General features: G+C 38.9%; 1 protein-coding gene and 1 long non-coding RNA gene across 4 annotated transcripts; one reads left to right on the top strand and one right to left on the bottom strand.

Annotated features, from left to right (window-relative positions):
* Positions 1 to 39: 39 nt before the first annotated feature.
* On the bottom strand, positions 40 to 23,553 carry UBE2B (ubiquitin conjugating enzyme E2 B). 3 transcript variants are annotated; one of them, XM_059417587.1, is made up of 7 exons: positions 23,372 to 23,553; positions 21,208 to 21,288; positions 19,681 to 19,706; positions 15,337 to 15,426; positions 10,921 to 11,009; positions 9,684 to 9,822; positions 40 to 3,531 (listed from the first exon to the last, which is right to left on the bottom strand). In XM_059417587.1, the coding sequence occupies exons 1-6, from the start codon at positions 23,413 to 23,415 to the stop codon at positions 9,694 to 9,696; spliced, it is 459 nt and encodes a 152-aa protein (XP_059273570.1). In that variant the 5' UTR covers positions 23,416 to 23,553; the 3' UTR covers positions 40 to 3,531; positions 9,684 to 9,693. The 3 variants fall into 3 exon arrangements, with proteins under 3 accessions (XP_059273570.1, XP_059273571.1, XP_059273569.1); XM_059417588.1 differs by lacking the exon at positions 40 to 3,531 and adding an exon at positions 6,451 to 7,163; XM_059417586.1 differs by lacking the exon at positions 40 to 3,531 and having other exon boundaries at positions 8,483 to 9,822.
* Positions 11,016 to 16,259, top strand: LOC132028524 (uncharacterized). Its single transcript, XR_009407461.1, has 2 exons — positions 11,016 to 12,023; positions 16,110 to 16,259. It is a non-coding gene; the product is annotated as an uncharacterized LOC132028524 (long non-coding RNA).
* Positions 23,554 to 24,531: the final 978 nt, after the last annotated feature.

Raw genomic sequence — 24,531 nt, 5'->3', positions numbered from 1 at the left:
CCCACACTGCACTGAGGCAAACCAGACCTTCTTTCTTTCTTTTTTTTTTTTTTTTAAAGATTTTATTTATTTGAGGGGCACCTGGGTGGCTCAGTCGATTAAGTGTCTGCCTTCAGTTCAGGTCATGTTCTCAGGGTCCTAGGATCGAGCCCTGCATCGGGCTCCCTGCTTAGCAGAGACCCGGTATCTCCCTCTCTCTCTCCTGCTCCCCCTTTGTGCTTTATCACCCTCTCTCTGTCAAATAAAATCTTAAAAAGAGATTTTATTTATTTGAGAGGAGAGCATGAGGGGGGGGGCAGAAGGAAGAGGGACAAGGAGACTCCAAGCAGGGAGCCCGACTCAGGGCTTGATCCCAGGATCCTGAGATCATGACCCGAGTCAAAGGCACTTCTACTGACTGAACCACCTAGGTGGCCCAATATCCTTATTTCGTTGTGAAGTTTATGCTATCTTTATGTCCACTGGCCACACACACTCATCTTTTTTTTTTAAGAGATGAGTGAGAATTAAATTATAGGTCTCAGGTACCTACTAGCTTATGGGAAGAGGGCAGTTTATAAAAAGTCACCTGGCCTTATTTTAAAATGGACATCACATGCCATAGCTTGGTCCAGGCAGCCTAGCTGACCTATACATTTTTTTGAGGGTCTCCCAGGCAGCTGAGTAAAGCCCACATTATTTTTTTCTACAGGGACCCTGAAGGTTTTGGTCTTCTAGACTTAAGGAATTGCCTTGCATATAGCCCCTGAAGAAATACTTGTTTAATGCAATGCTATCTATCTCTTTTCTTTTCTTTTTTAAAGATTTTATTTGTCAGAGAGAGTGGGCACAGGCAGACAGAGTGGCGGGCAGAGGCAGAGGGAGAAGCAGCGGAGAGACTGATGTGGGACTCGATCCCAGGATGCTGGGATCATGACCCAAGCCGAAGGCAGCCGCTTAACCAACTGAGCCACCTAGGCGTCCCTAATGTATCTCTTCTTTAACCTCTCCCTCTTCTTCTCATTCATTGCTTTTTTAAGATTTTATTTTATTAAAAAAATATATTTTTTAAAGATTTTATTTGTTAGAGCACCAGTAAGAGCAGCAGGCAGAGGGAGAAGCAGGCTTCCCTGCTGAGTGAGGAGCCTGATGCAGGATTTGATCCCAGAACTCTGGATTGAGCTGAAGGGAAATGCTTCACTGACTAAGCCACCCAGGTGTCCCTAAGATTTCATGTTTAAGTAATCGCTTCACCTAATTTGGGGCTCAAACTTAAACAACCTTGAGATCAAGAGTTGCATGCACTACCAACTGAGCTAGCCAGAAGCCCTCTATTTACTTAATACCCACCATTAAGAACTTACCTCCAGGCATAAATACTGAGAGAGGGACTTCATTTGGGGTCAGCAATATAACAGTCACAGCAGAATTCACTCATCACTGGGCTTGGTATTTGGGATAATGGTGAATAAGACAGTGGACACTGTCTTAGCTGAACATACCGGTAAACCCAGATAACTAAAAAAACAGGAATGTTGAAGAGGAGAGCTGGCTGTGGGAGCATGATGCCTAAGAAAAGACAAGTGAGATGCCTCTCACCCACTGCTCAAGCCTAAGGACAAGTATCACACCTTGGATGGGCCGCATCTCTGCAGCTTCTGGCTCTAATCGGTAGCAAATCACTAGGGTAGGCCAAGTGAGGTCAGGATCTCTGATTTAATCGGGCAAGCCACTTGTCTCCCTAGCCTTACCTGGGAAATGGAGGTCATAGAAATGCAGAAGAACTGCCGCGAAAGACAAAAGATATTGCAGTGATAAGCCAGTGCTCAGCGAGCCTCAGCCTCTTCCTCGAATGTGGCCTAGCCTCTTTCTATTCTGGTTACCTACACAGATTTGTGAGGCTTAAAAACCAAACTTACAAGTTGAGAAATATCAGAGTGGGGCTGTTCACTTTTAAAATGCATCTTTCACAGGTTTCTCATCACAGATCCTATTTTCTAAGATACAGTGCCCTATTAAAATAATAGTATCCTGTCAGGAATGTATCCATTGCATAAAGCAAGCTTAAATTGTGTGCTCATTGCATGTTCCCCTCCCCCATTCTTCTTCAGTGTCTCTAGTTAATCAAAAGCAGATTTTCTGATAACCATTTTCTAATGGGTTTTCTCAACATTTCCTCAGCGTAAGCTGTCTTTCTTCTTATCTTTTTAAAAATTTTGTAGCTATCTCATCTATAAAATTAAGCAGTATTTTAAAGTTTCATCCTTTGTTTTTTTAGAATAGAAAGTGGCATAGAAATCTAAATTTTTGCATTGCAGCAGTCCTTGTAGTGTAGGCAAAATGGCCCACTCTTATGCTGAAGCTGGAGCTCACTGCAAGATACTGGCCTTGATATATGCAGTGCTGTCCAGCACGGTGTAAGAATCACATGAGATCATAGGAGGGGACACGGTAAACTGTTACCCTCAAGTAAAAACTACAGAGCATCCTTTCTGTTAATGACTTTAGTCTTAAGACTCTGAGGAGCAAGTACTAACAGTACAGTTTAGGGTGCTCAGTTAACTGTGATACCCTTTTATATTAACCAGAAAATTGCTTTTTACAGTATTCTTTATAGAGTTTATAGCCCACCTGATGAATTGTCTACCATTGTGGAGGCAAGGATTTTCCAAGATACATGCGGACCTGAGGCTTACCTATTCTATGGGCACTGGGGAGGATTCATTATCACTGCCCATCCTCTGAGGCATTGCTATTTGTAGTAAAGGGCACTGAAAATACACATTGTCACATCTGAAATGAAATTTATATTATTCTAAATGTCAGGTAACTTGGTGTTTCTCTGTTGCTCAGCTCAAATCTCTGCTGGGTACCTTTTTGTCTGGAGATTCAACTTCTGGAATCTGAGGACTGTAGTCTAGGTATCATGTCATCTAGTCATGGCTCTTATCCTTGACTAGTTAAGGGACACCTTTTGGTTCTGTAGGAGTAAGACTAAACACAAATCTTAAGAGGCAAGGGTTTTAGAACTCAAGCAGATTGTGGTCATATGGAAATTGCTTCCTTTAATGAATACTGAATGTGCACTAAAAAATTTGCCCTCATGGAGATTATATATGTATTTCTATATATAGAAAATAAATATAAAATATGTATTACATCTATAACAATATATTTTAAAACTTTATTTTACATATATATTTTTCATTCATATTCCTTGGGGAAGAAAAAGAATCTCTCTGGGCTTGCTTTTCATTAAAGTAAAGAACAAGCAAGTGAAAGAGCCTATTTATTCATTTATTTAAGTGAAAAGCCCGACGAGGTTCTGTTTCTTCCCCAAAGTTTACTCTGTTCCTTCCAAGTTAGGACTTTCATGTCCAAGGGTGGCAGTATGTTGGCTGCCTTTCTCATTTTGGTTTAGTTTTTCTCACAATGTCAGCATTAGGGGCAGAGTCCTTCGCGTATGTGGTCTTGTCAGGGAGGGAGGTGGGCCTGAAGCCTTGCCCACAGACAGGACCAGCTGAGGCGGCAGGGGTAACAAGAATACATCACCTTTGGGAATCAAAATAAGAAAAGTAAAAATTGAGATTATTAAGTTCCCATTAGACAGAGCTGTAATTCTTAACATATCTTAGGCATGGACATGTGAACCAGAGTTTTTTTCCTTAGTGCTGGCAGGCAGAGGGCTCGTTAGAAATAACCTGGGTGGTCCCAGCCCAAGTTCCATCCTTCTTTCCCAGCCTAGGAAAGGTAGGCAAATGACCCCCAAAAGAACCTTGATTATGGTCTTCCAACCTAGTTGCCTAGGAGAAATGCTGTTAGGGCATCTTGAGGCAGACTTTGTCTTTCCCTGGTTTAGTGAAAGGGTGATTAACTGTAAGGAGGTCAACCTTGAACTGTTTGGGCCTACTGACTAAAGCCCTTGCTTTGCTGTGAATCCTAGCACCAAAATCTCACTGCGGGGACTGCATCTTCCTTTCTCTTTTATAACTTCTTATAATAAGAACATTTAACTGAACCTAGATGTGCACTGATAGATAAATTCCTTCTTCCTGATTTACTTCACCTCTGTGTAGGGATCTGTGAGGTGGGGGATGATTCTTTGATCTTTATTGGAGAATTTGGTGGAAAAATTTCTCCTTCAGTAACTGGCATTTAGTGAGCTCTCCCTGCTTCACTCCTACTCTACTCTCCCTTTGAGGCCAAGCTGTGGAAAAATGTTTCAACTAAAACTTACACAAAAGAAAAATGAGCACCCACAGTCACCCCCACAAGACCAGGCTCTGACCCCAAGGCTTCAGAAGGGCAGACCACATCAGTTCCAGTTGTGTGGTAGGGCCAGTCATGAGTTGGCACCCATTAAGTCCTCAGTAGCTATGCTGACAAAATGAAGGGCAACAGGCACTGAACAATTCAGCCTTAATCAGATGTCTGGCAGTCCCAGAGAGGGAGGTAGAAGCAAAACCTCCAGGATGGGGGTGGGGGTCAGCCCGTGGCCAGAGCTTATAGGTACATTGCAGTTCTCCCCTAACACTATGTGCCTTGGAACCCCTGTACCACTTGCATCTAGGGTCTGTGAAGGGTGTGGATATGCTCCTCTCCCCATGAACATGGCCTTTGCCCAAGCACTGGCATGGCAGGCTTACCTGAATGTCACCTTGTAAACCCATGGGACTTTATCTTTGGTGTGAACTGTGGGCTCCAGCTGACTGGGAACTGTTGGGCTTGATCCATCACCTATAGTCCCACTTCCCCTTAAACTACTTGTTTTCAACTTCTCAGGTGGTGAGACAATGACTCATGCTTCCTTCTACCTTTGTGTTTACCAAAATTATTTCTAATGACTACATTCTACTTTTGTAACAAAACTGGAATATGCTCATCAGTGTCTCCAGAGGACTTGGAGCTTGAACTTTAGAGGTCCTCTGCTAACCTGCTGGCCTCCTGCCTAGGCCTGTGCATGTAATGCCACAGGTGTCTGGAAAGGAGTTTCCTAGTATTTGGATTTACATTCCAACCTTTGGAACTGTACTTGTATTGTTGCTCTTACAGCATGATCTGTCAGACTTGGTTTTGAGAAGGTGCCATGGGGATTGTGCTGTTCTCAAGCTGCTGAGTGCAAAAGAATATGCAGCCCATCAAAGAATCAATGTGTAAGGGCTAACAAAAGCCAGGGAGGGGAACTTTCTCCCTGAACAGATGGGTTCGTCAGCCTGTCACCGAGCCCTAGAATTGCCCTCACTGATCTTACTGGTTTGCAGAAGAACCCTTGTACCCAACCCTGGGAGAGAGATCGTCTTCATTCTAAAGGCAGCCTTTTCTAGAGAGTCTTGACTTGAAACCATAGCCTTACATACTCGTTCAGGTACAGGTCTATAACCATAACCCACTAAAACACAGCAAGGATTACTAATCCATCTTTTTCTGGAGGTGATATGGCCGAAGGTGACATGGGCTGGAATCTCTGATTCTTTTCCTATACTCTCCTCAGGATGTTATCAGGAAAAGAAAGTTCCAGTTCCTTGTGGTCTTTGTACTCATACTACTACAGTAACATAAAATCTCCCAACTCAGTTTTGTAAAATGACTTTATACAGAGACCAAATTTCTGCAAACCTTGCTGTATTTGATATTCTCTTAGTCAGGAGTGCAGCCAGTCCAATTCAGCTGGGGGCTCTGCTATTCTTGGCAAAAGGTCTTGTTTGTAACGGGGGAAGGGAAAGGGCAACTTACACCTTGAGCTTCAGACAGGAAGCAGCACTAAGAGGTCTGCCTTAAGTGCTCTTAATGTTTGCATTTTGGCAGCCTTCAAGACACCATAGAACCTTTCGGCATTCCAGGAAGAATGACAACTGAATGGTACAGGTTGATGGGCCTAAGGAGATCCTTTCATAGATAGGCTTTGATCCCCTCTAGACAAGTACCCAACCCAGTGGCTTTAAGGATCCCAATCTTCCAGAAAAGAATTTAGGTAGTTAACCTCCCTCCCCAAGAGACTATAGAAGCATCATACTTGCTAAGACTGTCACCATACAAAGACTTCTCTAACCAGCTAAAAGATTATTTCTTGTCACAGGGGCTCTGAAGTCTTCTCATACATATTATTGTACAAGTTACTGATAAAAGCCTCACATGGCCAAGCTTTACCACTCAACTAAGTGGCAGTTCTGACAGTCAGTCCATACAGGCTTTTTCACCCAAGGCTAAATCCTCCAAAAAAGAGGAAGCTTGGAGTTCCTCCTTCCAGGGTTCTTGATTTCAACCAGAAAGGAGCTAATGTTGCTGAGCTTGAGAAGTCATATACTCAAAAAGGTTTGCAAAAGACACAGCTAATTTGTCTTTCTGGCCCAATCTAAAAAAAGCCCTAGCCCATGCTATATATAGGAAATGTAAAAACCTCAAGAAGTTATTAACAAAATTTTAAACCAATACAGCTGGGGTTGAGGAGAGGTGGAAAAATTACTCAAAGAGGAATGGCACACATTTGTATATTCTTTTTCAAAGGACAGAGAAAAAAGTAAACTCAATAAAACTGTTCCTAATATCTTTCCTCCATGCCACATACTTGAATAACTAAAGAAAACTAATCTTTATTCCTATCTGACAGCAGTTTTTCCCTAACTAGATGGGAACTGAAGTAACAGAGCTACCATTTTGGCATAAGGCCCTTGCCTTATGGGCAATTTCTTTTGCCTTTAATAGCTTTGCAACTACTGACTTTATTTACATGATAATCCCCACATAACTGAGATTCCTCAGGGACTCTGCATTTCAAAATGCAACAGAAAGGAATTGTAATAAATACCACCAAGAACTAAAAAGTTGATCCCTATCTCTTAAAACCTGGGAGAACTGAGAGCTCAAAATACCTCAGACGTAACTCTAAATTGTACATTATGAGCCCTAGGGTTCTTTCTCACAAGTACTAAATAAATCAATTAAGTAGACAGGTACTTTGTTTACTGAGCACAAAATACATGCACCTTTAATTTTTTCCCTACTACCTTCCACCTACTTAACAGGAGTAAGATTTTTTAGGTCAGTTTCAGAAGTTACTCATGGAACTTTCATTGGGGTGTGTGGGGGGGCACAGACTCAAGAATATTTCCATGAAGGGGGGAAAAAATTGGTCTATTGATAAGTCATAAGTTATAGTCCTTTATATCAGAGGCCAGAAGGTGTACCTATATTAAAAAAAAAAGAGAGAGAAAGAGAGAGATAGAAAATGGTGGTCAAGAAAACTTCTTCACTGGATAGATACCAGTCTCTACCCAAAGTCTAAATCAACTAAAGCATTTTTAAAAAATGAGAGAGACATATTTAAGTCTAATAGATTTTCTAAAACTGGACTCAATATCTTAATATTTCTTGAGGGATAGTCTACTTCTTGGCTAAAAGACCAGACTGTCCAGGTACAAATCCCAGTTCTATACTTGCTAGCTGGCTTATCTTCAACAAATCACTTACTTATTCTCTCTGTACCTGTATTCCTCATCAGTAATATAATGGTATCTACCTCACAGGATTACTCCAAGTCTGAATTGTGATCACATACGTTAAAGTGCTTCAAATGGTGTTATGCACACAGAGCATTCTATGTCAGAAGTACTGTTACAGAGGAAGTATTACAAATGCATTTCAGCTTTAGCATGAATCCAACTTCATACTGAAGTAAACAACTTAGTTCTAGCCTCTTGCTGTAACAACACATTTATAAAGTCTACCTAGTTTAAAAGTAAACACTTTTTGTATGGTATAACCTTGTAAAAATTGAAGGTTTACATCTAGTACTCAACCAAAGAAATAGGAATCTGTTCCAAGGCTGAAGAAAAAAGTTCAGGAGTAACTGGGAGAAGATGAATCCTAAGAATTTTCTCCAGTGGGAATGTGGATGAGGTAGGAATTTTATGCATGTGTTGAATTTAGGACTTGGAGCTCAGCGACTCCCTGTTAAGGGAGATGTGACCCCCCCATAATTATCAATACTTGAAATATTTCACTTTTCAATAGGAAAAGGAAAGCATATTAGGATAAAAATAGCTTTTGAAGCAGCAACCAAATAGCATTTAATGAAGTAAGAGGGGAGTACTCTCATATCTACTGTATATTTTAAGAGTTTGTCACTGGATTAGATGTCTACAGGAGCTACACTTTGTCTCAGAGCTGAGTATGAAAGCATCACATTTACTATGACCAAGAAGTACCTGTAAGCATCTCTTTTTTTGGCCATTCATTCCAGCAAATGGACTCTTATTTGTATGAAAAGCTTCTAGGATCGTACACTGACCCAAAATTTTGCCAGGTAATAGCTTTTAAAGGGAAACATCAGCACTTATCCTTCCAGTGTTAAACTTGGCTTAAAAAATAGAAGCTGTAGATACTGCAATCCTCGTCTTCCAATAGAGAAACTGTTAGCTTACTAAACTAGTTAAGAATAGGACAAGAAACTATATTGGGGTTACTCAAATAGCTATTTTAACTACTAGAAAGACTACACAGGTGGTTCAACAGAATTTACTTGTATATTTTCCATTTTCTGTACTATTTGAAGGCATAGGATAGCTTTGTATTAGCTTTCTACAATACTGTGTTTTAAATTTATCCAGTAAACTAAGATGCAGTACAACTTTTATACAACTTAGGAGATAAAAAAAAAAATCTCCACAAGAGAAAGAAAGCAACTCAGCAGGCCCTGGTATTAAAACATTTTTCCAGAATAAACAGATATGCAATTGCATTAAAAGGCAGTTTTCAAATATTTTCAGTTACACCAAGATTCCTTCCAAATATCTGCCTTGCTAAACCAATGCAACCGTTTCTTACTCAGTTAATAGTGGGGCATGGATTTTGGTAAATGTTTATGGTTTTACTTTCTTCATTATCAAAAATCTTTTAAAGTGCTATCAAGCAGCAAATAAGTTGCATTAGTTCTCTGTTTCCGGTAGAGGTGCCAATTCCTCATGGTAGAGGTACAAACTGTGAAATTGCGAAAGGTACAGTTTAACAGTAAGTAGTGCATGAAAAACAGTAACACGTGGCCTAAATACAGAGTTGGACAGAATCAAACCAGTTATGTCTATAATTGCTCAAGTGAAATGGATATAGTTTCATTCAAACATTTAAAATAAAGTCTGAAATTATAATTGGTGGTTAGAATCAAATTTGAAGAATTTCTTGATAAAATATAAATCTGTTCTTTTGAAATTGGAAATGAAACTATTAATTGATGGGAGAGCTAGAGACTTATTAACCCCTCCTACACAGATAAGGAAATAAGTGACAAAGTCTCTTGCACTGAAGTTATGTATTTTAACAGCTTTACATGTAATATTCATATATAAAAAACTTTAAGTGCTTTTCTCCAATTTAAAAATCTAAAGAATTCAAAAATAAGGCATTCAATATTTGAAAAAAGTACAGATTTACAAAATGTGTATTATTCTGTCATGAAAACTCCACACCAACATTATACACTTGGAAAAAAATACAAACAGGATATATTACAAATTTATGTAAGCAATAACTTAGTTCACACCATGCAATAAAAAGTACATTAATCAAGATACACAAGCTTTTGTAGGTTCTAAACTGAAGGACTTTTTTTTTTTTCTGCAGAATCCTTAAAACCTGTGGCACTTAAAATTTGTTAGCCTTTCTACTGAGAGGTAAATTATACACAACAATGATGAAAAAAATTAACAGACCAGTTGTCTATTATGAATCATTCCAGCTTTGTTCAACAATGGCCGAAACTCTTTTCTCATATTCTCGTTTGTTTTCCTGATAAAGCTGTGCTGCCTGGCTATTGGCTGGACTGTTTGGATTTGGTTCATCCAGCAGAGACTGGAAGGAAAGAGAAAGGAAAAAATCTGTGGAGAGTTATTCTTTACATTAACATAGGTCAGATACCGAGCATACGGGTTGTACAGAAAACCAAATTACTCAGTAAAGAAATGGCAGATATTAGTGTATCTTCTGTATTTTCAGGTCTTAAATACTTTCAGAAATGGCTTGATCAATTCAGTAATTTCCTCCTGCTAGAGAACTGAAACTTCCAAAACACATAGTACTCAACTGCCTTAAAACGTCTAATTTCAAAGAAATTAGGAAAGAATATTCTTCAACATACTGAACTATTAGCCAAGAAATAAAAAGCTTGATTTGGTTAATATACAATACCTAGAAATAGCAACTAACATTTTCCGAAGTTAAACTCTATTTTTGTGGTTACAAATGTCTGACAGTAAGTTGGATAGAGAATCTTGTTTCATCAAGAAAACATACACATCTAGCAGCAACAGAATGAAATAGGGAAGCTGAAAACAATGTTTATAAAACATGATAGGAAAAGCTTTAAAAAAAAAGGTCACAAACCAAAATTTTCCTTCTGCTCCTCTCACATCCACATAAACTAAAACATCCCTCATTCCACCTCTCCAAAATTGTCATTCAAGGTCAACTCTGAAATAATCTGCCAGTGTTTTTGGCAAATGGTAACACGATCTCTTCTTTTTTAATAGGATTTCTTGGATAGGCTATCATACTTAATGATTCTCTGCACTTCAGTTTCCTGAGGTCCCTATGGTTTTTCTAAGCAATCATCTTTCACTATTTCTTTTTTTTTTTTTGGATTACTAATCATGTATTGATAAGAGGTTTTTCTTTCACTATTTCTAAGAAGTATTTTCCTTTTCCACATCCTGTGGCTATGCTGCATGGACATAAATACCTACCTGTGAGAACACTTTATTTACACAAGGATCAGGAAAATGACTGGGTTTGATCCACTGTGGTCACTAACAAAAAAGCAGACCAGCTGTCTGCAAATTGTGGGGTTTTATCCAGGCTATGCCATTGGTTACCTGCTACTGCTCCTGAAGGAGCTGCCTGTATCCCACAGAATCTTGAAAAAAATGATCATGCAACCTAACACACCCTTACCTGAATTGATGTTAAGATAGAAGATACATCATATGTTGGACTCCATCGATTCTGAAGGATATCTAAACATATGCTACCATCAGCATACACTGCAAAGACAACACTAAAATTGGTTACCTATTAACTTTATCATATTTAACAGTTAAAAGAGAAATCTTTACCACAAACAGAATGCTTGGCCCAGTCAGAAGTTCTGAACATTGTTACCAAACCCTCCTGTCTCACAGGAAAACCAGTGTTAAAACTAAGGTCTCTTATTTTGCACCTTTTCATCAGGGAACTTTGTCAGAGTTCAATTTTTTCAACACCCACCTTATAGCCTATCGGTTTGAATCTTCTATTTCTAAACTCTTTAAATAAAGCTCTTGAAAAAAAAAAAACCAAACACCTTATTTTTTGACATCATAATTACTCTCCCAGAAATTATTCCTAAAAGAAATAAATGTAGACACATGAAGTTTTATTTATAGGAAGAGTTCACTATGATACGATTTATAAGTGTTTATATACTGTTTATGGACCTAAAGAGGTGACTGGATAACAGTACATTTATATAATCAATACCAATGTAGCCAACAGAAAAGATACACATCTACCCTCTGTTAACTGATACAGAAAGACATCCACAATGTAGACCACCTTAATAAGTTTTCAAATTTTAGAGGAAAATGACATTTTTTACAAAATGTTTTAAGTATTTTCATTTGAAGTATAATTGTTTTCATTTGAAGTCTGTGTAGTTACAAAAACATTTGTAAGACTAAATGCCAAATTTAAGTCCTGGTTCTAAGTAACAGGATTCTTGCATTTTATGATTTCTTTTATAATGAGAATGCATTCCTTTCATAATCAAAAAATAAAAATCCAGTGATTAACACGTTTAAATTCTAACATTTGGGAAGTTTTTTCCCCTCTTGAACTGATTATGTGAAAATACAACAAACATAAATTTTTACCCTCTTGTGAGACTCTATGTCTACATGACGTATTTCCAAAAGTAGAAATGCTACATTGACAAAGGATAAATGCATTTAATGTTACAGATACTGCCAACTTTGGAAAGCTTCACTGAGCAAGCCTGATCATCTTACATAAAGACAAGAGTAAGTAAGGCTTTTTGGGAGAGAGGAGGCAAATTATACTTAAATATTGTCATTTCTCAGGGCTCTCTCTATCCTCCATCCTTTTTCTTCTGGCCCAATGTACACCCTCAGGGTGATGTTCTTCACTCTCATGGCCTCAATGACCATCCATGTGCTAGCTACTTACAGTTACTAGTTTTAGAGAGCCTAAGTGGGATGCCTGGGTGGTTCAATCAGTTAAGCAGCTGCCTTCGGCTCAGGTCATGATCCTGGGTTCTGGGATCAAGTCCCACAATTTTCAAATATTGATTTCAAGTATTTATGCCACATTAGGCTCCCTGCTCAGCAGGAAGTCCACTTCTCCCTCTGCCTGCTATTCCCCCTGCATGTGCTCACTCTCTAATAAATAAATAAAATCTTAAAAAAAAAAAAAAAAAAAACAGCACAGCTTATTGTCTTATTATCTATCCCACAGGAACATCAAACTTAGCGGGTCTAAAAAACAATTATCACCTCTGTAAGACCCATAAAAGTACAAAATGATTTTTAAAGTTTTGAACTAGTAACTATTTCTAAGAAATAATCCAAAAGTAAACCAGAAATCAAGCATCCATCAACTAATGAATAGATAAACAAGATACAGTATATATCCAAATAATGAAATTTCCTTCAGCAATAAAAGGAAAGGAATACAATTACAACACAGATGAACCCTGAAAACTATGCTAGCTGAAAGCAGTCAGTCACAAAAGACCACATGTATTACAGGATTTCATTTATAAGAAACGTCCAGTACAGGCAAATCTACAGAGGTAAGAAAATAGGACTGCCTAGGGCTAGGGTGCTGGGATAAAGGGGAGTGATTGCCAACTGTCACAGAATTTTTGGGAGAGAATGAGAAAAATGTTCTAAAATTGATATGGTGACAGTTGTACAACTCAATGTACTAAAAACCCCTGAACTGTAAAATTTAGATGAATGAACAGCATAATATATGAATTATATTTCAAATAAAGATGCTTAAAAAGTGTATCAGAAAGTTAATAAAAAAGTACCAGTAAAAGAAAAAAAGGGAAACCACTATTACGAAGGAGTAAGAAATAATCAAATACACTGTTTCCCCAAGGATGAAAATACCATACCTCCATACACAGAACCCCTGGCACATTGTACAGTCTTTCCCACCTTCATTTACAGAGCCTTCTTACTACATTGTGGGTCAATTCAGTAGTAAGTTTTTGATTACAGTGGAATAAATATTAAGTGACTCCTTCTGAAAGTAAGTTAACTGATGGGGAAGACCATATTTAAATGAGCCAAGGTTACAAAAAGGAAAGCTTAAATATTTTGGAAAGTCTTTTGTACAGTAATTTATAATCCAGGAATATACATGTATTAGAAGTAAACAGGAAATTATAGAAGAGCAGATTTAATTACAAAGAGTCAGTCAGAAATCATGGAAAACAGGAATAAAAAATTTCTCCAGGGGTGCCTGGGTGGCTCAGCGGGTTAGGCATCTGCCTGGAGCTCAGGTCATGATCCCAGAGTCCTGGGACTGAGACCCACATTAAGCTCCCTGCTCCTCAGGAAGCCTGCTTCTCCCTCTCTGCCTGCCCCTGCCCCTGCTTGTGTTCTCTATGTCGAATAAATAAATGAAATCTTAAAATGTAAATAAAAAAATTTATTTCTCCACATAAAAATAGGAATGATAGAAAAAATAAAAAACTGTACTTAAAAAAACCCTTAAAAACGTACGAACCTTTGACCCAGTAATCCCACTTCTAAAAACTTGTTCTATAATAATATTCATGGTTATTTGGGAAGATTTTCAAGAATGTTCTAAGTGCCAATTAAAATTACAAACAACCTGGGGCACTTGGCTGGGAACCGAATCTTGATTTTGGCTCAGGTCTTGATCTTAATATTGTTTAATATTAAATTATATTAATATTAAGTTATTAATATTCAGTTTAATATCATGAGATAGAGGCCCATGATAGGCTCCACCTTACATGAAGCCTGCTTAAGATTCTCAATCTTGGGGCACCTGGGTGGCTCAGTGGGTTAAACCTCTGCCTTCGGCTCTGGTTATGATCTCATGGTTCTGGGATCAAGCCCTGCATCGGGCTCTCTGCTCAGCCAGGAGCCTGCTTCTCCCTCTCACTCTCTGCCTGCCTCTCTGCCTACTTGTGATCTCTGTAAATAAATAAAATCTTAAAAAAAAAAATTCTCACTCTCCCCTTCTTTGCACCCCTCCCCCCGAACTTGCACTCTCTCTCAAAATAAAAAATATTTTTAAAAAGATTTTATTTGACAGAGATCACAAGGAAGCAGAGAGACAGGTAGAGAGAGAGGGAGAAGCAGGCCTCCCACTGAGCAGAGAGCCTGACGGAGGCAGGGCTCGAGCTCAGGACCCTGAGATAATGACCTGAGCTGAAGGCAGAGGCTTTAACCCATTGAGCCACCCAGGTGCCCCTAAAAAATAAAATCTTTAAAAAACCCTGAAAATCACCAAAAACTGGACAGACTGATTATGGTAACCTCACAGAACATTTATGCAGCCATTAAGAATGATGCAAAAGAATATTTAATAAGGAAAGATATTCACAGTTCATAAAAATGTTACTTAATTACATACAATATGATCTCAATTTTGTACAAGCATTTATTTGTACTTATTATTTTTAGATTTTATTTATTTGAGGGGGGAGAGAGGGAGGGGGAAGAGATCACAAGGGGGGAAAGGTTAAACGGAGAAGCAGACTCCCTACTGAGCAGGGACCCCAATGTAGCTGATCCCAGGACCGTGGGATCACGAGGCAAGCCAAAGACACTCAACCAAATGAGCCACCCAGGTGCCCTCTTTGTATTTTTAAAAGATTTTTATTTATTTATTTATATTTGATAGAGAGATCACAAGTAGGCAGAGAGAGAGAGGGAGGAGGCGGCCTCCCACTGAGCAGAGAGCCCGAGGCAGAGCTTGATCTCAGGACCCTGAGATCCTGACCTGAGACGAAAGCAGAGGCTTAACCCAGTGAACCACCCAGGCTAAATTTTTTTAAAAAGCTAAATTTTAAGCAAAAATTTTTTGGTATCCTTCTATTTCTACAAATAAATAGTATTATTTTAAAATCAAAAGTATTAAGACAAAACAACTTTACCTGAAATTTGGAACCTTCTAAAGATTTTAGGCTACAAAAACGTAGCTAATACTGACATGGAAGCAACATCCTGAAGTGGCCTGTTGCAGTAAGAGTTATGGGGCAAGGCCTAAAAGGAAGGAAAGAACTCTTTCCCCCCCATCATTTATAGAGTTTAATAAAATGTTACTTACCATTTGGATGAAACATTTTGGATAAAAACCTAACAGTTGGTGGTTTATTTGGATACTCTTCAGAAAATTCTATTACTAGTTTAAAAGTACCTAGATAGAAAAAAAAAATCAGAATAATTATGGTAAAGAAAAGCATTACTTTTTAAACTCTTCATCAATGAATTCCCAACCCATACTGGTTTTTGTACAACCACACAAAAAGTAATGTCAATTCTGGCTTAGCACATAAAACATATGAAATATACTTTGATTTACGTTAGACTGGTAACACACAGCACTGGCAAGCACTTGGGAACACACACTTTCATGTGCTATTGGGTGGGAATGTTAAACTGCCATATTTTTGGAAGGCAATTTGGCCCTAGCTACTGAAATTTAAAATGCACATTTGGGGAAACTACAGCTAGTTTATTATAGCTTAGAAGGGGGTATGCCAAAGGATTTTAAGAAGGGCTAACTACCACATGACAAAGGACTTCGATCAGAGGCATGGACATTACTCTGAAAGGTCTTTTCCATCCCCTTACAAATCCTTTCACTCAAATATGCCAAGAACCAGTAAGTATTAATGTAACTGCCTACTGTGGTTATAGTCCAACATGGTACATACACTCTTGTAAAGTGGTATTTTATGGTCAGTACAGACAGGATTTTAAAAAAATTATGCATTCTAACAAAGTCAATCTGTTCACAGCGTACAAAGTAGAACTCTCAACTCTAATTCTATTTTGCAGAAATAGCCATTATTACTGGGGTTTTCTATGTTTTTCTAGATTTCTATCCTGTTTATTCACTATCCAGAGTTCTTTTATTTTGAGGACATCCACCTGAAGGTTGGAGAGGTGTTCTACCTACAACCCCTTGGACATACTCAGTAAAATCAAGACTTATTCTTAATGAAGTCAATAAAAAAGTTTAAACCATTCCAGATGTCTCTAGAAGGTTCATCCCGTTTTCAACAATGTAGTTTTAAAAAACAAAACAAAAATCCATTCTTGTATTTATTTTATCCAATATTTTATCTATATATTTGGTATACAGCCTCTACCTTTTTACATTGTTTTTGCTGCTGGAAATCTGGGATTAGGGAAGCCAAAGATATACACAAAATCAAAAGTGGTTATCTATTTCATACTCTGAATACATCAGAGTTGTTATGAAAAGTACAGTTAAATAGTGAAGATAGTCTTTATGTATTTTCAAAGTGTACATTTTAATTTGCTTTAATTAAAAAAACTTACTGTAAAAAATTTCAGCCCACACAAATATGAACGGCAATTTTCAAGTTTTTTTCTGCCCACTTTATGGAGTCTCAGGACCCCTTTATACTCTTATTCCCAAACTTCCAATGGGAAGTCAACTGAAGGTGAAGCTGGGAAGGGACACATATGACAGCATACCATTTTACAGATTTCCACCAAAAATGAAAAATAATTTCATTTTTAAATACTGGCTCCTCAATAACTAACTTGCAAAAATTCCCAATTTTTAACAATCTGTTATGAATCAGTACAAACTGCCTCCAGCACGCTGCTGAATGTAACTATCAGTATTTCTTACACTAGACATATTTAACTCATGAATTTTTTAAGTAATTTCTATGCTCAGTGTGAGGCTCTAACTCATGACCAAGATCAAGAGTCACGTGCTCTACCGACTGAGCCAGCCAGGCACCATAACCCTGAAAATTTTTCCAAATATTCATTCATTCATTACTGTAAACTCACTACACATTAACTTAAATGACATTTAATGAAAAGTAATGTGTTTCCCCACCAAGTTAGTGAGAGGCTTAGCACTGTCTCATATTTTTGCAATTCTCTTTAATGACTGGCTTAAGAGAAGACAGCTGGACTCTCTCAGCTGCTTCTACATTTTATCAGTTGCAATATGCTGTTCTGGGAGGAGGCTGAAGAAAACAAAGTCTCACAAAAATATGTAAGTGAAATAAGTATTTTCCTATTTTTTTCAGATAATTGTAAATAATCCTTTTTGATTACTATAGTAAGAAAGTGGTAGGTTTTTAAGGGTTAATTGCAATGTAGAATCTGAAATCACACACATTTTTGCATCAGTTACACCAAAATCTGTTACAAGCTGCATAAATGTCTGATTCATCCCTAATTTTCTATTATACACTGGTCATTCAGAAAATATTGGTTCAATGAATGATACAATTGTTGTAAACCTTGGGGCATTTCATTAAATACTATCCAAAAACAAATCACAATTAGGTAATACCACCTACTGATGTTATCCGAGATGTCTTGAAGTACTGGGAAAGGTTACTTTATCAGTAGCAACAATACTGTCACTTTCCTTGATCTAACAGCTCACTTGAATCACTTGAGTATGTCTGCCAAACAGTACGTCTGCCAAACAGTCGAATCTAAATTATCAGTTTGTCTCTCATTCATTCAAGTAAAAATGTTCCATGAAAATAAGTTTAAGTTGCAACTCAAACAACTGCAGAAGTGCTTTTCCTCCAGAAAATCATTACAAGAAGTGTTTTATGCATACTTTCTGCTTCATCACACAGAATATTTTAAGAATGTATACCCAAGGGTCAGAATGGTAATAGTATCTATTCTTCAACAAGAACATTTATTTCTTTTTGCAATCAAGACAAAAAAATTTTAAGTGAAAGTGGCAGTTTTTAAAAATGCAAAGAACATGGGCACCTGGCTGGCTCTGTTGGTGGAGCATGAGGCTCTTGATCCCAGGGTTGTAGGTTTGAGCCCCGCACGTTGGGTGTAGAGATTACTTTTACCCCCCCCCCAAAAAAACTAAACTAAACAAATTTTAAATTCATAAATAAATAAATAAATAAATAAATAAATAAAGCGACTATTAGTACAGTTTAGAGCCACTGTGTTGATCTGGGCCAGGATACTAAACTACATAGGTCCAGTTTTAGCAACTTATGTTTCTGTATCACCAGTACAAATGCTGATACAGTAAAAAGGGCAAATGTCTTAGTGTTGGTGTAAAGACAGTTTTAATTACAAAGAATCCATGGAACAGTCTTAGGGACTAAAAGAAGGGGTTCATGGACTACCCAAGAACCCCCTATATGCAAAAAGCTGAAGTCCTTAAGTACTTCTCTTCCATTCCTTATCCCCACCTTAGTGGTAACCACTTTGAAAAGTGTGTTCATACAACCCTTTAATACACACACACTTGCATCCCTGTATTTGGTAAAAATGTAATGCAACATGTATCATTCTGAAACTTTGTCTCTTGAGTCTTATTTCCAGATCTACCTTACTGTTTATTCCACAATCTAAATACATTATAAATTTGCTAAACCATTTTTCCCTATTAGGCATTCAGGTTATGTCTTTAAAAACAGCACAATCAATCTTTTTTTTTTTTTTTTTTAAGATTTTATTTGACGGAGAGAGAGAGATCACAGGACAGGGCAGCAGGCAGAGAGAGCAGGGGAAGCAGGCTCCCCACTGAGCAGAGAGCACGATGTGGGGCTCGATCCCAGGACCCTGAGATCATGACCTTAGCTGAAGGCAGAAGCTCAACCCAAAGAGGCACCCAGGCGCCCCTACATTTAGTATCTTTGTGTAAGTATCTTCAATGGGTTAGTGTTCTAGTGCCATTTTGATCATTAAAAATCTGTTCAACAATTCTTAAAACTTTATGTTATAATTAAGGAAAATCTAAGAACCTGGTTAAAATCAATGATGAAAAGCTCAATTATAAACATGTATCAGAACCAGTTTTCCATTTTTCTGGCTCTTGGTGAAAAACTAAATTTAAGAGGCAAAGGATTCCACAGAATGTTAACTATTTATGGGTATCAAAAGTAAGCTGTACATGCAGCTACTGGCAGCTATGTTATCTTTTTTTTTTAAGATTCAAAAAATTTTTTATTTTTAGGTAATCTCTGCACCCAATGTGGGGCTTGACCTTACAACCCTGTGACTGAGTCACACGCTCTACTAACTGAGCCAGCCAGATGCCCCAGCTACATATGTTTAAGAACAATTTCAGTTAAAAAACAAAAAACAAAAAAAGCAATTTCAGTTCAACACCTTATCAACATAGATAACAATGTTAAAAAAGCATGATTATCCTCCTTTAACCTACCATCTAGCCCTATAGTTCTACAGCCAATTACCAAAATGACACAAAGAGCTGACAATGAAGATGGTCAAGCTGATGTGGAAAGAAAAGACCTTTATGAACTAGAAATTCTCAGTAGCATTATTTAGTTTTAATTTGACCTAATAACAACAGAAAAAAGTTTTAAGGTAGATATGTTAGTATTATAATTTCCTACTTAAAAGCAATGTTCTAATACTACAGAAAACATAATTGAGAATGACTTACCATCTTCAAAGGGTGTCCCTTCTGGTCTGAAAACGAAAAGATTTCTGATTAAAAGATGTTTCATTCTGCCTTTTCCTGATTTTTTTTTTTCTCTCTCCTAAAGTAGACTTCAAGCCCAGTGCTGAGCCCAACATAGGGCCCAATCCTAAGACCCTGAGATCCAAAATCTGAGCTGAGATCAAGAATCAGCTACCCAACTGAGCCACCCAGGTGCCCCGTTTTTTTGATTTTTAAGAGTGGAAAGGATAAACTCAAACAGAGAAAGAGGGGCTCATTTTAATGACCTGTGGAGTTTTAAGATATTGTTTAGTATTATCCTAGCCCTATATTTTTATAGACACAGGTATAAGGAGTAACTATTTTCTAAGTTTTCATGTTTTAGCACACAATTTTAGCACACAATTCAGTTCATAAATACCAACCAGTCATTTTGTAAATGTGTATTCTTAAGAGAAAAATACTCGTATTTTCAGTTTACAACAATAAAATAGAAATACCCTTTAAGGTAACTGTACCAAACCGAAGTGTCCTGCTTCCCAACAAAGCAACAGCTCTGTTCAAAACAGCTAGACAGAACTGACTGTAACGAAGAAACCTCACTTTCTTTTGCCTAAATCTTTTCCCTGCCTCCACATCCCAATTTCATCTTTCCTAAGCAGCACCATCAAGGTTCAATTATTTTTTGCAAGTTAGCCTGAATTTAATATTTAATGTAATCTCTTTAGAATAAACTAACTTTTCACTACTATTTAACTTGTAACTAATTCAATGGCAACTCAGAATTCCACTTATGAAGGTGTTCCTTCCTTTAAAGTTTTAGTGCAAACCCTAGTTTTGGAAAGCGTGAAAAAAGAAAGACCAAGCCCAGAAAAACAGAAGAAAAGGCGTAAGGAAATTTTAAATCAGGAAGCATATACGTGGGGTGTCTAGCATGTAATGTGGTTAAGCAGCCAACTCTTGATTTAAACTCAGGTCATGATCCTAGGGTTGTTGAAACTAAGCCCCGTGTAGGGCTTGGCAATAGCTGTGGAGCCTGCTTGAGATTTTTTTCCCCCTCTCTCTCTGCCCTTCTGTTCCCATCCCCCAACCTGCTTCTATTGGGGAAAAAAAAAAAATAAAGAAAGAAAGAAAAAAAAGAGCAATTCTCACAATATATATAATGTATTAAGCATTTTTTGTTAATTCTTGCCACACTGGAATCTCTGAGCATTTTTTATTCTTAGTCTTTTTGTATTTTTAAAAGAATGAAATGCAAGCATAAACATTTTGGTACATTTTGTACAAAATAACTTACCCTTTCTTTTTAGTTTCAAATGATATTTTTAATCAGGTAAAACCCAGTGATTATAAAATCACAGGCAGTAACACCAACACAAATTTTACTTAACTGCAAAAACACTTCGCAGAATTTTTTTTAAAAATTTGCAGCTTTTGTAAGAGTCCCTGATTCCACTTCAGCCTCTGCCTAATTGACACATTCACTTTCCTTAAAGAATTACTATACCTATCATTTATCATTCTACTCACCCAAATATAACTGCATTCCACTGCATAATGTTGTTTTCAGATGGTGCACCACTGACACCCACAGGTGGGTCCTCTTGCAACCTAGAAATCCACAGTAGTAATTTTCAAAGTTGAACATTAAGGTCACTACGCAGGCCAAAGAGAACCGTTATGGACTATTCTACCTACTTTGACACAAACTAAGTAATTTCCTTGTTCTTGTGTTGAGGTGGACTAAACCATATGACTTAAAAATCAATCAACCACGTATATACTTATAATACCTCTCCAAACTGTCTCAATTCCAAAGAGCTTTGGACTCAATACTCTCTGATTATGAAGGTCAAGATATATCTTTGGGAAGTGATGCATACAGACTGCCATTAACAGTAAAAATTAAAAGCCCCAAGTGCAAAAACCATTTTCACAGACCATCTTTTTTGCTGCTGTAAATATGGAAAAGGCGGTCTGTGTGAGTCTAAACCATTGCTACCAATGCAACATGGCCACCAATCCCCCACACCAAGGCAAACATTAAATGGCTGAAAACACTAATATTCAATTTAATTAGCAAACTAGTTTTAAGCAGGAGAGTAGCTTTAATCCATTTGCTTCAATTACCAATAGCTTTTAAAATAATCAAGCCTCAGTTATGTTTTTCATCTGCCCCTATTTTAAAGATCTGCACTACAGCTAAATCTACCTCTCCAAGGCTACCTTCCAACATCTGTCACAATCAAATTCTCATAACCTGAAAACCCTTGGAAAACTACCAAAGGAGCCCTGTGGAGATGGGCAGTAAGAAACCAGAGCAACAATGGACATAAACTGGAAGTTTTATTACATGGCTTTCACTCATCGGAGTTAACATGAAATTTGATTTTAAGCTGGAGAAGACAACTTTTGCACCAAACAGAGCATCTCCTTGCAAAGGCTGTCATTTCAACAGAAAAATAAACGAGACTCTTTATACACATATCTGTATGTAGTGATTGTCATAGGACATGATACTTTGAATTAGGCTTTTCAAATAGTTTTCAGTCAGGCTCAAACACATCAAGCCACGACGACTAGAAGCCTTTAAAGAATAAGGCTGCTTCTCGCCCACCAAAGGTAAACGGCTAATTACAAATACATTCAATGATAAAACTGCCCAAAGCCCAAAAGAACGGCCTCCAAATGCCTCACCTATGCCCTTATAATGGCGAAGTTGAAAGGTTACTTCCTGAGCAGCTAACCTAAGTTTTTATACTAGATATTTTGTCTCAATCAGGGCAGATCTCTCCAGAAAAACAAAAACAAAAACAAACCACACTCAAAAATGTGCAGTGGATCGTAATGCTAAGTTTTCTCATTTTCCCCCCGTACCTCCAAGCATTCAATCAAAGGTAAACAACTGAAAAAAAGTCAATTCCTCCTCACTAACCCAAGCACCACCTAACAAAACCCTATTTTACAAAAGGAGGCCCAGGGAGTATCGGGTTAGCGCCAGTCTCCAAGAAGGCATTTTTCCAGACTTTGGAGGCTATAGATAGGGCTTTAGACATCAGGCCACAGAGCTGAGTTCCAGAAGGCACTGGCATCCCGGGCTGCCAGCCCGAGTCCCAGGTCTCTAAGCCAGTTCTCAAGGTCCTTTCGGGCGGGTGAGGGAGAGTCGGGTTTCGGAAGATGGGTTAACAACCTCCGGACCTCGCGCTGCAGACCCCACCCTCACTGCAGAAAGAATGGGAGGGGCGCTTTTCGCCCCAACCCGGCCCCTCAGCGAAGACCGCAGGGCTATCCGGGAAAACTGGTGCAGCAAGCAAGAAAAAAGATTCTGCAAGGATCGGCTTCTGGGGGACAGGGGCGGACACGACAGGATGCAAGGGCGCAGAGATGAGGCTTGAGCTCTAGGGCCAACGTCGCGCAGCTGACCCAAGTGGGCAGCGGGGAATCCTTGGACAGACCACAGCCATCTTTCTACCTCTGGGGGCGGGGGGCGGTAATCAAAATTTCTTGCGTCGGAAGAATGAGCAAGCAAGGATGGGGGAGTGCGAATGCGGGTTAGGACTGGGCTTCCGTCGGTACCGCTGGGCCCACGGTCGGCCCTCATAGGGTTATGAGAGGAAAGTGTCCCGGATCCCCGCCCTGCAGCCCCACAGCTATGGGGAGGAGCCTTCAACCAGGCGAAGATGAGGGCCCTTACCGCTTGAAATCCCGCATGAGCCTCCTCCGGGCCGGAGTCGACATGCTCCCCAGCTGCCCCGCGGTCAGTCTGAAAGAAAAGAGTCCCGCGCAGCCCCCCCACCCCCCGGCGCGGCGGCCGAATCACTGAGGGTCACCGCCGCCGCCGAGGCTGCACAAACAACCCTGCAATGACGTCTCCCTCCGCCGCCTCCAGATCCCTCCGCCCTCCGCCAGTACCACGGAGTGAGGGGTGAGGGAGAAGGGCACGGGACGTATGAGAGCTCGTTACGGCAGCTTTTGCGCAGAGTTCTATCCATTTGGGCTTCCCGATATAATCGATAAGTCAGTGTTCTCTGTTCTCAGTCTGGAGAGTGTGGATTAAGAAATCCCGAAACCGAAACACCATCTTGTGTCTCCCCCTTTCAGTACTTAAACTCGACCGGGTGGGGACAGAGAGGCGCATCCGGGGCCAGAGACTTCAGGGAAAGGAGGTGGGATGACGTAAGATCACGTGACTGCCGGCGGCGTTGTCAACAATCCACCCCTGAGGGGGAGGGGACGAAGTATCTAGAACCACGTGTCCCTCTGACGAGATTAGAACAGATCACGTGGGAGCGTCGTCTGACTGTCAGTCAGGTCTATGGAGGAAATGATTAAATTTATGGGTGTGCGGACGGGGAGAGGTCTTTTCTAGTTTTTCCTCCAGTTTGGTTCATGAACAGGGTTGGCGATCGTGGCAGAAGCAAAAGCTTGTTTTATTTCTTAATTCTTTAAAACAGAGCCCAAAATAATATAGATTTAAAATCTTTTCTTGTTACTTAAATGGCTTATCAAATCTGATACAGGGGGCAGAGAGAGGGAACTTCCATTTTTTTAATAGTAAGTGCAGCATTGCAATATTAAGGCCCACACCAAGTAAAATTCCCTGAAACGCTCCCATAAGGTCACCAAATAACCTGTATGTGCATTACACTGGGGTTGCCAGGGTTGGAAATTCTGAGGACAAAAAAGAACGGTATAGATAGAGATTGTCTTAAGGTTTGTCGATTATCTCTATGGAACTACATTCTATGTTTTTTTTTTTTAAGATTTTATTTATTTATTTGACAGAGATCACAAGTAGGTAGAGAGGCAGGCAGAGAGAGAGGAGGAAGCAGGCTCCCTGCTGAGCAGATAGCC

Source organism: Mustela nigripes, chromosome 12 (genome assembly GCF_022355385.1).
Source record: "Mustela nigripes isolate SB6536 chromosome 12, MUSNIG.SB6536, whole genome shotgun sequence".
Classification (NCBI taxonomy): Eukaryota; Metazoa; Chordata; class Mammalia; order Carnivora; family Mustelidae; genus Mustela; species Mustela nigripes.
The sequence above is the reverse complement of the archived record's forward strand: the minus strand, read 5'-3'. Positions and strand labels throughout refer to the sequence as shown.

What these genes read in the sequence shown, in the direction of transcription:
- UBE2B (XM_059417587.1), bottom strand. Translation starts at nt 23,415, where the DNA reads ATGTCGACTCCGGCCCGGAGGAGGCTCATGCGGGATTTCAAGCG. An exon ending in CAAAATGTTTCATCCAAATG is followed by an intron (nt 11,010 to 15,336) that starts GTAAGTAACATT and finishes TTGTCTTTGCAG; the next exon opens with TGTATGCTGATGGTAGCATA. An exon ending in CTATCTTAACATCAATTCAG is followed by an intron (nt 9,823 to 10,920) that starts GTAAGGGTGTGT and finishes CTTTCCTTCCAG; the next exon opens with TCTCTGCTGGATGAACCAAA.